The 13,135-nt window shown below is 41.4% G+C and overlaps 1 protein-coding gene across 1 annotated transcript in view; it reads left to right on the top strand.

Moving 5' to 3' along the window:
- Positions 1 to 13,135, top strand: part of TYRO3 (TYRO3 protein tyrosine kinase) — a 248,018-nt gene that overhangs the window by 222,915 nt on the left and 11,968 nt on the right. Inside the window, exons 16-17 of the mRNA XM_082275310.1 lie at positions 9,846 to 10,005; positions 11,649 to 11,785. Of these exons, the coding sequence (XP_082131436.1) occupies positions 9,846 to 10,005; positions 11,649 to 11,785 (297 nt within the window). The remainder of the gene's footprint in view (positions 1 to 9,845; positions 10,006 to 11,648; positions 11,786 to 13,135) is intronic.

The following is a 13,135-nucleotide window of genomic DNA, read 5'->3' as shown; positions in this document are numbered from 1 at the left end:
AGCAGCCCATTCGATTAAAAATGGGCTGCTATGCCTGTGCAAATGTGGGTCGCCAACCAGGCCTAAAATAAGCCATCAAGCAGTGTCTGGCCTACCTGGTGATTGGTCCTGGTGCTCAGCTCCGATGCGATGCACTGCACTCTGATAACGGCTCCACTCCGACTCCTACCCTGAGGCGCCACCTCCCGTACAGAACAGCGCGCACGTAACACAGTAACACAGTGCGCTGCCGATGCCTGGGCAGCTCTGACCGCTCTAAATCCACCGGCGACCCACTCAAATGCAGCTCGCGACCCACCAATGGGTCCCGACCCTCAGTTTGGGAACTCCTGGTATAGGGTACAGAGTGTAGGGGGCAGCACAGCTATCTTTATTGGTGATTTCCTACATTTATTTTGTTGCAGAAATGACTGCCTGTTCCGAAGTTTTGTTTGTAAGTTTTCCACTTTGAGAACTTTTGCATTAACATAAACCTCCTAAGTATTCATATACGGGTGATCCATAACTAGACTGTTGGCTAGTGAAGTGACGTCTCCTGTATGATAGTGCTGCTCAGGTGATAAACTATTCATGTGCTTATTTAGGTATGACGTCTTCTGAATTTTTCATTAAACAAAGCAAATGAAGCGTCTTCTCGCGGTGTGTAACAGTTTTCTTCTGTTGCTGAAGCTATTTTTACCTTGTTCTCTGGAAACCTCTATTTTTCCCATGCTAAGCTGCAGCGGCTGCCATAAGAAAGCTGTGGGTTTTTTTTCCTGACTTTTTAGAATAGTTTACACTGGTTAATGTACTGTTGCCTGGCAACCACTTCCTGGTATACGTCAAGTAGTAACAAATGAGGGAAGTGCTAGTTTCACTGTATTTACTATTATGTATGTGTAAGCAGACCTCCAGGCACATGGACAAAATCCAGAAGCAACAAAGATGTAAAGTCTTTCAAAATTACAGCTTACCAATTCTTCGATGTGGTGGCTGCGTTTGTTTTATTTTTTCGGCTCTCTTTCCCTTATTTTTATCTAGTGATCTGGCCAGTAAGTCTGTTTTTTTTAAAGAACAAGCTCTCCTGCAGATGTAGTAGTTAGAGGGATGAGACAAACCATTTACTACTGACACGGGTGCTTACAGTAAGCATTTATTTATGTAAAAGCCTTTATTCCAAAAGGAAAACAAACTGTTGTTATAACTTATTGCAGAGTGTGAGCTGGAGTTTGGCTTCAATTTATTAGTGTATTTAAATCTGCGAGTACATCTAAGGGCCCCATTCACACCTCAGTGTTTTTGTATCTTAAAGCTCCAAAACACTGGAGGAGAAAAAATAAATTATTCTCCATTGAGTTGGTTCACTCCAAGTCGCCTGAAGCTTAAAAAATTCTGGAGCTTTTTTTTGTAGGTCAAATTGGGCAGATTTGTGCATTTTTATTCCCATAGAAATGAATGGAAACGCGCCATTTGCACATTTTTGTGCGCATTCCCATATTTTGTCATGCGTTTTTATGCTCAAATGAACAAAAAAAAAGGGGGAATTGTTATAATATATGAATAAATAAATGTAAAATGCACAAATAACTAAAAATCATCATAAATAAATAATAAAGGGAATAAAATATTAGTATGTAATATATAAATAATAACAAACCACCTAACCTTAAAAAAAATCTATTAAATAAATTATTATTATTCTGTATTAATAATTTTGTGTTAGGGTGTTTAGTTTATTATTTTATTTTTTTAAGGGTTTATTATTACATAGTATTCATTCATTGTATTTGTTTTATTTATGATTATTTTGATTTCTGTGTGTATTTATTTTACATTTATTTATTATTATTATTAGTAGTAGTAGTAGTAGAATTAACACCCTAACCTTAACAAAAATAAATAATAAATAACCCTAGCCCCTAATCCTAACCTAACCTTAATTCTAACTCTTTACCCTAACAAAAAAATTATAATAAATTAATATTAAAAAAAGATAAGCTGATGGAAGAGCTAAAGAACCTGAAAAACCTAGCAACAGATGATAGTTTTCTCTATTGGCTAATAAAAAACGCCAAAGCTCACACAAAATTAATTAAAAAATATGTATGTAAATACTTAAGATAAGACCTGTCCAAACCAGTTGGGCATTACAATGTAAATAAGTATTAATGTATAAAGACATGCCGTATGAATATGATGGATGTAAAAAAAAAAAAAAAGAGAATATCTAAACCTATTCCTTAGCACCAAGTTCTAAAGACATGGAGCATACCTAATAAAACATTTATAAGAAGATAAAATTATCAATGTGGCCATTTATTATAACCTGTGTCCACTAACTAGATGGGAGAGGGAGAAGCAGCATAGAGAAGCCAGTCGGGTATGTTGAACGGAGTACCCTGACAGTAGGAGAGAGCAGAATGATAGATACAAGCTCATCAGCCTGCTGCTTCTTTTTTCACTGTGCAGTCACAGACTTGGGGGAGGTAAAAAAAAAAAAAACTTTGGTGCTACAAAACTGCAGCAGAGCTTTCCTTTTGGGTGGTGGAGTAGTATGGGTTCTGATATTTCCCCTTGTGAGATTTTTCGGACTAGGATTGCTATATACTTTTATAAGAAATTTTCTTTATGTTGAACTTTATATGGCAACCTGTTGTGTCAAAGATGACTGTCGGTCTACAATTTGGATCCCCTTTTTATATTAATTTTTGATGTTTTGATATCTTCCACCTGCGTTGGGGGGCTTATCCTTGATGTCATTGTTTGCCTACAATTTGTATCCTTTTTTTGGAATTTCTATCACTGTGCTTGGTTGGCCAGCAAACTCGCCTGACCTAAACACCATAGAGAATCTGTGGGTTATTGTCAAGAGGAAGATGAGAGACACCAGACCAAACAATGTAGATGGGCTGAAGGCCACTATCAAAGCAAACTGGGCTTCCATAACACCTCAGCATAGCTACAGGCTGATCACCTTCATATCACGCCGCATTGTAATTCATGCAAATGGAGCCCAACCAAGTATTGTGTGCATACTATACTGTACATGGACATACTTTTCAGTAAGCCAACATTTCTATATTAAAAATCCTTTTGTTTTTATTAGTCTTATGTGATATTCTAATTTTCTGAGATACTGAATTTTGGGTTTTCGCTAGCTGTAAGCCATAATCATCAAAATTAAAATAAAAAAATGCTTGAAATATATCACTCTTTGTATAACGCATTTACCTAAAATATAGGAGTTTCACTTTTTGAATTTAATTACTAAAATAAATTAACCTTTTGATGATATTCAAATTTTTTTTATATGTATGTACTTCATCTGTGTATTTAGCGGTTTGCATTGAAGTTCCTAAATTTGTCTTCATACCGGCTTCCTGCAGTGCTATATACCAGTGATCTCCAAACTGCAGCTCTTTGCCTGCCTGCCAGCCCTTAAACGCACAATTCCTTCCACTGACACCAACAACGGGGCACACTTCCTCCCACTGGAACCAATGACCAGGCATTTTCTCCTTCCCTTGATACCAATGAAGGAGCACTATTCCTCTCACTAATACCAATGATGGAGCACTATTCCTCCCACTAATACCAATGATGGGGCACTATTCCTCCCACTAATACCAATGATGGAGCACTATTCCTCTCACTAATACCAATGATGGAGCACTATTCCTCCCACTAATACCAATGATGGAGCACTATTCCTCTCACTAATACCAATGATGGGGCACTATTCCTCCCACTAATACCAATGATGGGGCACTATTCCTCTCACTAATACCAATGATGGGGCACTATTCCTCTCACTAATACCAATGATGGAGCACTATTCCTCCCACTAATACCAATGATGGAGCACTATTCCTCTCACTAATACCAATGATGGGGCACTATTGCTCCCACTAATACCAATGATGGGGCACTATTCCTCTCACTAATACCAATGATGGGGCACTATTCCTCCCACTAATACCAATGATGGGGCACTATTCCTCTCACTAATACCAATGATGGGGCACTATTCCTCTCACTAATACCAATGATGGGGCACTATTCCTCTCACTAATACCAATGATGGAGCACTATTCCTTCCACTAATACCAATGATGGGGCACTATTCCTCTCACTAATACCAATGATGGAGCACTATTCCTCCCACTAATACCAATGATGGAGCACTATTCCTCCCACTAATACCAATGATGGGGCACTATTCCTCTCACTAATACCAATTATGGGGCACTATTCCTCTCACTAATACCAATGATGGGGCACTATTCCTCTCACTAATACCAATGATGGGGCACTATTCCTCCCACTAATACCAATGATGGGTTACTATTCCTTCCACTAATACCAATGATGGAGCACTATTCCTCCCACTAATACCAATGATGGAACACTATTCCTCCCACTAATACCAATGATGGAACACTATTCCTCCCACTAATATCAATTATGGAACACTATTCCTCCCACTAATACCAATGATGGGGCACTATTCCTCTCACTAATACCAATGATGGGGCACTATTCCTCCCACTAATACCAATGATGGGGCACTATTCCTCTCACTAATACCAATGATGGAGCACTATTCCTCCCACTAATACCAATGATGGAGCACTATTCCTCTCACTAATACCAATGATGGGGCACTATTCCTCCCACTAATACCAATGATGGGGCACTATTCCTCTCACTAATACCAATGATGGGGCACTATTCCTCTCACTAATACCAATGATGGGGCACTATTCCTCTCACTAATACCAATGATGGGGCACTATTCCTCCCACTAATACCAATGATGGGGCACTATTCCTCTCACTAATACCAATGATGGGGCACTATTCCTCTCACTAATACCAATGATGGGGCACTATTCCTCCCACTAATACCAATGATGGGTTACTATTCCTTCCACTAATACCAATGATGGAGCACTATTCCTCCCACTAATACCAATGATGGAGCACTATTCCTCCCACTAATACCAATGATGGGGCACTATTCCTCTCACTAATACCAATGATGGAGCACTATTCCTCCCACTAATACCAATGATGGAGCACTATTCCTCCCACTAATACCAATGATGGGGCACTATTCCTCCCAGTAATACCAATGATGGAGCACTATTCCTCCCACTAATACCAATGATGGGGCACTATTCCTCTCACTAATACCAATGATGGAGCACTATTCCTCCCACTAATACCAATGATGGAGCACTATTCCTCCCACTAATACCAATGATGGGGCACTATTCCTCCCAGTAATACCAATGATGGAACACTATTCCTCCCACTAATACCAATGATGGAGCACTATTCCTCTCACTAATACCAATGATGGGTTACTATTCCTCCCACTAATACCAATGATGGGTTACTATTCCTTCCACTAATACCAATGATGGAGCACTATTCCTCCCACTAATACCAATGATGGAACACTATTCCTCCCACTAATACCAATGATGGAACACTATTCCTCCCACTAATATCAATTATGGAACACTATTCCTCCCAGTAATACCAATGATGGAACACTATTTCTCCCACTGACACGAACGATGGACGATCGTTTACTCCCGTTGACACCAGCGCATTTTCTATTCACACTGACCGATTGGCCCCTGAGAGTCTAAAGAACAGTAAACTGGCCCCTTGTTTGGGAAGTCTGGACACCCCTGCCATATATAATAGAAAGCAAACTGTGATAGGGAGATTCATCACCAGCAGCCAATAAAGTTTTACTGCAGTGTACCATGTGATGACAGTGATTGTACTTTTTGTGTTTAATTGAGCAGCACTTTGTTTACAATGACAACTATAGACAGAGGGGGGTGTGCAATTAGTTTACTTTAAAAGTGGAGCTCCAGTCCCTATAATAGATTTATTACCCTGTGAACGTTATTATTTAAATTAGATTACTGTAAGAAGTGTAATTATGCAGGTTACTTATAAATCTTTAAAACTTTACCAGATCTCTGTAGGATTTGGCCACCTGAAGCCTGCTTGTGTCTATTTCCGGGATTCAGTGCAGCTGGCTACCCATCATGCATCTCCCGTTCTCGCACCTGCGCAGTAATGACACTGCGCGATGCAGTTTGTTTAGAACAGGTTGCCATAGCAATGGCAACAGAAGTACCCGCCCCCTTCATATGGCAACCTGTCAATCAAATTCCAACCCAGAAAACAAGTGTGGTCGGGGAAATCAGCTATCCCCGCCTGGAATTGCGTCCTTTTTAGTTTGTAAATAATAAAATGCTATAAGCAGAGGATGCCCATTGACTTTTGGGATTGATTAAAACCTATACCCCAGGAGCCAACGGGTAAGGGGGATATGACATACATCGCCGCGGCAGGGTAGAGAAGAAGTGGCGCCCTACAGGTACTAACACTTTAGAAAAAAAGAAAATTCCTAACAATCTAATAGCAGGGGGCAGAAGTAAAAAGAATGGGTGGAACTCGGCTTTAAGACTGTAGTTTAGTTAACTAGCATGTCATTTTCAGATGGAGTATAATGTGATCATGCTTATAGCAGGCGGAAAGGGATAACTTACTGTTAGTGTGACGCTGTTCCTTTACTGTCCAATTGGCAAGTTGGGGTTATGCTCTTGGTCCATCTCTGTTGCGGAGGAGGTCAGCAACCTGTGTGTACTGTGTGGATCACAAGATTAACTGCAATGAATAACAAAGTTTTGACACCTGAAATAGTTCCCACTATTTGCATTTATATTTTTGTGTTTAGCTGCTTTTTTTAACAGGGAAAACATAGAGATGGGTAAATATGGATAATAAAGGAGAATGATAGATGGCTCTGTTGTATCCCATGACCAGACCCCAACACCACTAGGAAATGGTTCTCCAAACATTTTTGTATTTCATAAACCCCCTGTACTCCTATGTATATGTATTTGGGGAAACCATCAGTCAAAAACTGGTTAATCTTTTTCTTACAAGATGCCGGATTTCGACAACAAACTACCCTCCTTACCATGAACCACCTTTACTCTGTACAAAACCTCCAAGCTAATCATCTCACAGGGTCTGGGCATCTTGGGGGAGATTTACTAAAACTGGTGCAGTCAGAATCTGGTGCAGCAATGCCTGGTAGCCAATCAGCTTCCTAAATTCAGCTTGTTCAATCACGCTTTGGCAATAAAACTTAGAAGCTGATTGCTTTCTATGCAGAGTTGCACTGGATTTTGCATTTTCCACCTTTAGTAAATAACCCCCCAAGTGTAATCACATTAAGGCTTCCTTCTCCTCATTTCTATATTTACCTTGGAATCCTGGTCCACCCTCTCCCCCCCCCCCCCTCTTCCTCCAGTTATAGGTTATAAACCATCTCAGCTTCTTGGCTGTGTCAAGGGGGATAGCCTCTATAACCTTCTGGAGTTGGATGGCAGTGTTCCCCATTTGTCTTTTTTAATATATTCGTGTTCTGGGTCTAGGTGGACCATGCTCTCTTCACATACCTTAAAAAAGAAGTAGGACCGAAGTTATTTTTGCCCCCTACTTCTCCTGTATGTCACAGGAGTGCACTTCCATCTGCTCTCCTGTGACCCGTATTCAGGCAACAGCGGCCTAAAGTCAACTGATGACTGATGTCACTCAGCCAGACCAGACTCTACAGGACACCCAGATGGGGTTCACTCAGAACAGAGACCGGTCACTAGTGGGGTACCACAAGGCTTTGTACTGGGTCCGGTTCTATTTTAACCTATACGTAAGTGATATAACTAAAGCTTTGTTGGGAAAGGTATGTCTTTTTGCTGATGATCCAAAGGTGTGTAATAGGGTTGATATCCCTGGAGGTGTCTGTAACATGGAACATGATTTGGCCATGCTGGAAGATTGGTCAAAGCAGTGGAGACTGCAGTTTGAAGTTTCAAAATGTAAAATAATGCATCTAGGGTAATAGAATCCCCTGAGAGAGTACAACATTGGGGGTACAGTGTTAGCCAGCAATACAGAGGAAATAGATTTGGGGGTACTTATTTCTGATGATTGCAAAATGAGCAAACAGTGTGACCAGGCAGTAGGAAAAGTGTATAGAATTCTAGGATGCATCACTAGATGGGTCACCAGCAGGAGGAAGGAGGTTCTAATTCTGGAGACCTCACTTACATAAAGATATTGATAAGATAGAACAGGTTCAGAGACGGGTAACAAAATGGTGAAAGGTTTGGGGGGATAAAACATATCAAGAGCGACTTCAGGAACTTGAAGTGGTTGTTAAGCCATTATAACCTATTCATGCCATCCCCTCTGTCTCAAAATGCAGATTATACCTTATATCGGAGCATCTTCCAGCACTCATGTGACTCCTCGGCTCTCTCTTCTCCCCGGCTGACAGCTATAGTGGGCAGGGCCGAGCAATCCTGTTGACGTCAGCCAGAGAGGAGAGAGAAGAGAAAGCCGGGAAGTGACGCGAGTGCTGGGAGACGCTCTGATATAAGGTATAATCTGCATTTTTGTTTTTTATAAACTGCTCAAAAAAACTAAAGGAACACTTTTTAATCGGCGTATAGCATCAAGTCAATTAAACTCCTGGGATATTGATCTGGTCAGTTAAGTAGCAGAGGGGGTTAATCAGTTTTAGCTGCTTTGGTGTTAATGAAATTAACAGGTGCACTAGATAGGCAACAATGAGACAACCTCCAAAACAGGAATGGTTTTACAGGTGAAGGCCACTGACATTTTTTCCCTACTCATCTTTTCTGAATGTTTTTCACTAATTTTGCATTTGGTTAGGGTCAGTGTCACTACTGGTAGCATGAGGTGATACCTGGACCCTATAGAGGTTGCACAGGCAGTCCAACTCCTCCATGATATCACATCAATGCTGCATCCACTTAAGTGAGTATGTAGGTCTCTTTTGAAGTATAGCCAGACCCAAGAGAAAAAATGTAAAATATTGCAGCTAACCAGTCCATAAATATTTGCAGGTTGCTTTTGTTTTATTTTTTAAGGCTAAAAATATTTTCAGCGAGTACCGAATACCTGTTAGTTTTGCTAGAAATGCAGTGTCCTTGTCACTTTCTGTGAGCTTAAATGAAAGCAATCATCTCTTTCTTATGCAGGGCTGTCTTTAACACAGGGCAAAAGGGGAAGCTGCCCCGGGCCCAGTCATTGTTGTGGGGCCCAAAGCAGCTGCCCCTTGAGCCCGCACTGTCTGCAAATAGTTGATAAGTGAATTCATGAGGGCACAAGAAAATGTTTGCCCAGGGTCCAATCAATATTAAAGACGGCCTTGTTCTTATGAATATGTAAACTTCTCATTCCATCGCCTCTATGCAATGTAGATGAACAAAGGCAGACATGTTTGAAGTCCAGCCTGTGCGACCACCTAAATACAGCATAGAAAGGAGTGTAGTCAGCGAGGGACAGGCAGTGCTTGATTTACAGGATTAAAAGAAACCGTACAGGCAATCTGAAATGTATTTTAAAGCTGAACTCCAGAAAGCCAATAAGTCCTCCTTTGCATTGGGGCTGTGCCTCCATTACAAGGGTTAACTGCTCGTAGAAGAGGTAGAGCCAGGAGCACCGGCAGGGGACCTTAGAAGAGGAGAATCAGGGCTATTCTGTGCAGAACCATTGCACAGAGCAGGTAAGTATAACATGTTTATTATTAAAAAAAAAAAAAAAAAAAATTATAATAATGGTGGTTTACAATAACTTCAAGTTCTTAACCGGTGCCTTTCGGAGTATAATTCCTAATACTGCCAAAGGCAAAATTCATATTTTGCAGTGGTTGGTGTCCAACACATTAACACATGTGATGACTTGAACAGACATTATGGGATACGGTATGCAATGGCTGTGTTTCTGTTTCTCCTCTCGCAGGTTACATGAGGACATGACAGTGTGTGTTGCAGACTTTGGTCTTTCTAAGAAAATCTACAGCGGGGACTACTACCGCCAAGGGTGTGCATCCAAGCTTCCTGTCAAGTGGCTGGCACTGGAGAGCCTGGCAGACAATGTTTACACCGTGTACAGTGATGTGGTGGGTGCTTTTTGCTGCAAATGTACTGTTCAATCTACATTCTGTAGAACCCTGGAACGTCTGTGTTCTCTGCCTGAATTTCCAACATGGACAAATGTATTTATGTATATTGATTACTATAGATCCTACAGGTATCTGATCATATAGTAGACCAGGATCCAGGTACACCAGAGATATAAATAATTGCTTTTATTGACTATGGATGCTCATTTCACTTTGTGGATGTGAAGGTCGGATGATTTTTTTTTGTAACGTTATTTATTAACCACTTCTGGACCGGAAGGTTTAGCCCCCCTTAATGACCATTTTTGGGATTCTGCACTGCGTTATTTTAACGGACAATTGCGCGGTTGTGCGACACTGTATCCAAATAAAATTGATGTCCTTTTTTTCCCACAAATAGCGCATTCTTTTGGTGGTATTTGATCACCTGTGCGATTTTTATTTTTTGCGCTATAAACAAAAAAATAGCGACAATTCTGAAAAAATAAAAACTATTTTCACATTCTGCTATATAACATTCCCAATAAGAAAAATGTAAAAATCTAATCTTTTTCATCCATTTAGGCCAAATTGTATTCTGCTACATATTTTTGGTAAACAAAAATCCCAATAAGCGTATTTTATTTGGTTTGCGCAAAAGGTATAGCATCTAAAAACTAGGGGAAAGATTTATGTCCTTTTTTAATTTTTTTTTTTACTAGTAATGGCGGCGATCTGCGATTTTTAGCTGGACTGCAACATTGCGGCGGACAGATCGGACCCCTAACTGACATTTTTGACACATTTTTTGGGGGACCAGTGAAATTTCTACAGTAATCAGTGCTAAAAATAGGCACTGTTACTGTAAAAATGACACTGGCAGGGAAGGGGTTAACCCCTGGGGGGATCAAAGGGTAAATGTGAGCCTAGGGGAGTTTTTTCTAACTGTATGGGGAGGTACTTCTGGAATCAACACAGAGACCTGTGATCCTAAATAGGAGGATCACAGGCTCTCTGTGCTCATTCCAGAGAGAACAGTCTGCTGTGTTTACAACAGCTGACAGTCGTTCTTTCTCAGGGGGAAGCGATCGTGGTTGCCCGACCTATGGATCGGCTTCCCCGCTTCCCAATGGGGGCGGGCGTGCATGCCTACAGGAGCGCTCCCGCGAACCGACGTACCCATATGTCGGTTTGCGCAGCCGAGCCAGCTTGCCCCAGTATATCTGTGGTAGGAGGTCGGAAAGTGGTTAAATAAAATGTGTTAATTCTATTTAAATTGCTGCTACTATAACTATATGAATTACATAGGTGTGCGCATGGGGCTGTGCCTCCCTCCTGCTGGCATTCAGCTACCACAAGAGGGAAATATTGGTACCAATATATGCCACCCCCATGCCTCTCTTGTACCTCTTTATTCTGCTTCCAAAGCCCCCCAGTGTGCTCCCCTGGGCCCAGTCCCCATTATTTCAGGATGGGCAGCAGTGAAATGGCCAATAAATATGTCATTTATCGGCCCCTTCCTTTTCTAAATTAACACAGTGAGTGATTGGTAGCTGACCGCTTCTTTGTCCTTTTCATAACTTAGACTCTACTTTTTACTCTGTTTAGACCCCTAAAATTTTCCAATACGTCATTGTAATCAAAATGTTTCAATCTTCTAGTGGGCATTTGGCATCACCCTCTGGGAAATAGTGACCGTGGGACAGACACCCTATGCTGGCATTGAAAACTCTGAAATCTACAGCTACCTCATTGCTGGGAATAGATTGAAGCAGCCGCCGGACTGTCTGGATGAGCTGTAAGTAATGTGTGTACCTGTGTCACATTCTGTGGACACTGAAACCTGGACATGCTGTGCTAGCTATTATTTTACTTTTCAAGATTTTTCTGCAAGAGAACTGAAGATGGCCTAATCAAAAATAGGACCTACTGACAGCATCTGCTGTACATTCTGCTCCTTGTTAAAAGTGAATGTATTTACAATGTACTGGGAAGGAGAGATGGCAGGAAATTGGCTGTGTAAAAGATCATTCAGGATGAATGGGACCTAGGAACGGCTTATAACTGGGGCACACCACTGAAGCATTAGCTCTTAACTCCAAAAGAAATTTATGATGCTTGGCACCTTACTCCTGCACTCAGAAACAAGGCTCCCAGACTACTCCTGTCACGGGACTCATACTTGGCATCACCAATGGCTAAACCTTGCTGCCCTCTACGACCGGGGTGGTCGACATAGCACTGTAAACAAAAACACAAAGAAAGGGCGCACCAGCCTAGCGCATTATCCTCAGTAGGGCTTTTATTTATAACAAATTAAAAGATGTCTACTCACAAACGGGTGATGTAAACCAGCATGTCAGATTTGAATAACGAAGTCCATGATTATAGAGCCCACAGTCTTAGTTTTGGATGTTGGCTAATGCATTTCGAGGCTTTGCCTCTTCCTTAGAGCCTAGGGACCATACCTGGACCATCGGTTTATATAACAGAAGTGATTCTGAAATCGCCTAAAAAGGGCTCCTCCCATTTGGGTGTGGCCACAGAGATGTTGTTAAGCCCTACTGAGGATAATGCGCTAGGCTGGTGCACCCTTTCTTTGTGTTTTTGTTTACAGTGCATTAGCACTTAAGCCTGGTACAACCCAGTGGGTGAACGAAAACGAAAAAAAAAAATTGACAGCTCAGGTCGGACCCTCTGCACTAACAATTTGATGTTAGTACAGCTATCTCCCCAGCTAAACTGTTCTAACTGGGGGACAGCCCCCCCCCCCCCACTCCTGCCATTGGCTGAGAGCACTGATCTGGAGACAGTCAGCTGCTGGTATCCCAGCATGCCAGCTGGCTTCTGTCTGGCCAGCTGCCATACACATTGGCCGAATATCGGCCGGTTTTCATCGAACCGGCCAATGTCGTCCGGCATTCAGCCCATGTGTATACAAGGCTTAAGGGTTGTAAAGATCTAATTGTTTAAGTCATTCAGACATATTTAAAGTGCAACTAAAAAGCACAAGCAATTAAAGGGATACAAACACTACGGATATAATTTGGAGTATGGTTGGCAGGGCTTGTGTCATAGGTATCAGTTTGAGACGCTTCATTCAGGATTCATCGATAGGTGCATTTGACTTTCCCCTTTCTGACCTGCG

The sequence above is a fragment of the Pelophylax lessonae genome, assembly GCF_965119305.1.
Source record: "Pelophylax lessonae genome assembly, chromosome: 13".
NCBI classification, from domain to species: domain Eukaryota; kingdom Metazoa; phylum Chordata; class Amphibia; order Anura; family Ranidae; genus Pelophylax; species Pelophylax lessonae.
Note: the sequence above shows the minus strand (reverse complement) of the source record. Positions and strands in the feature narration are given on the sequence as shown.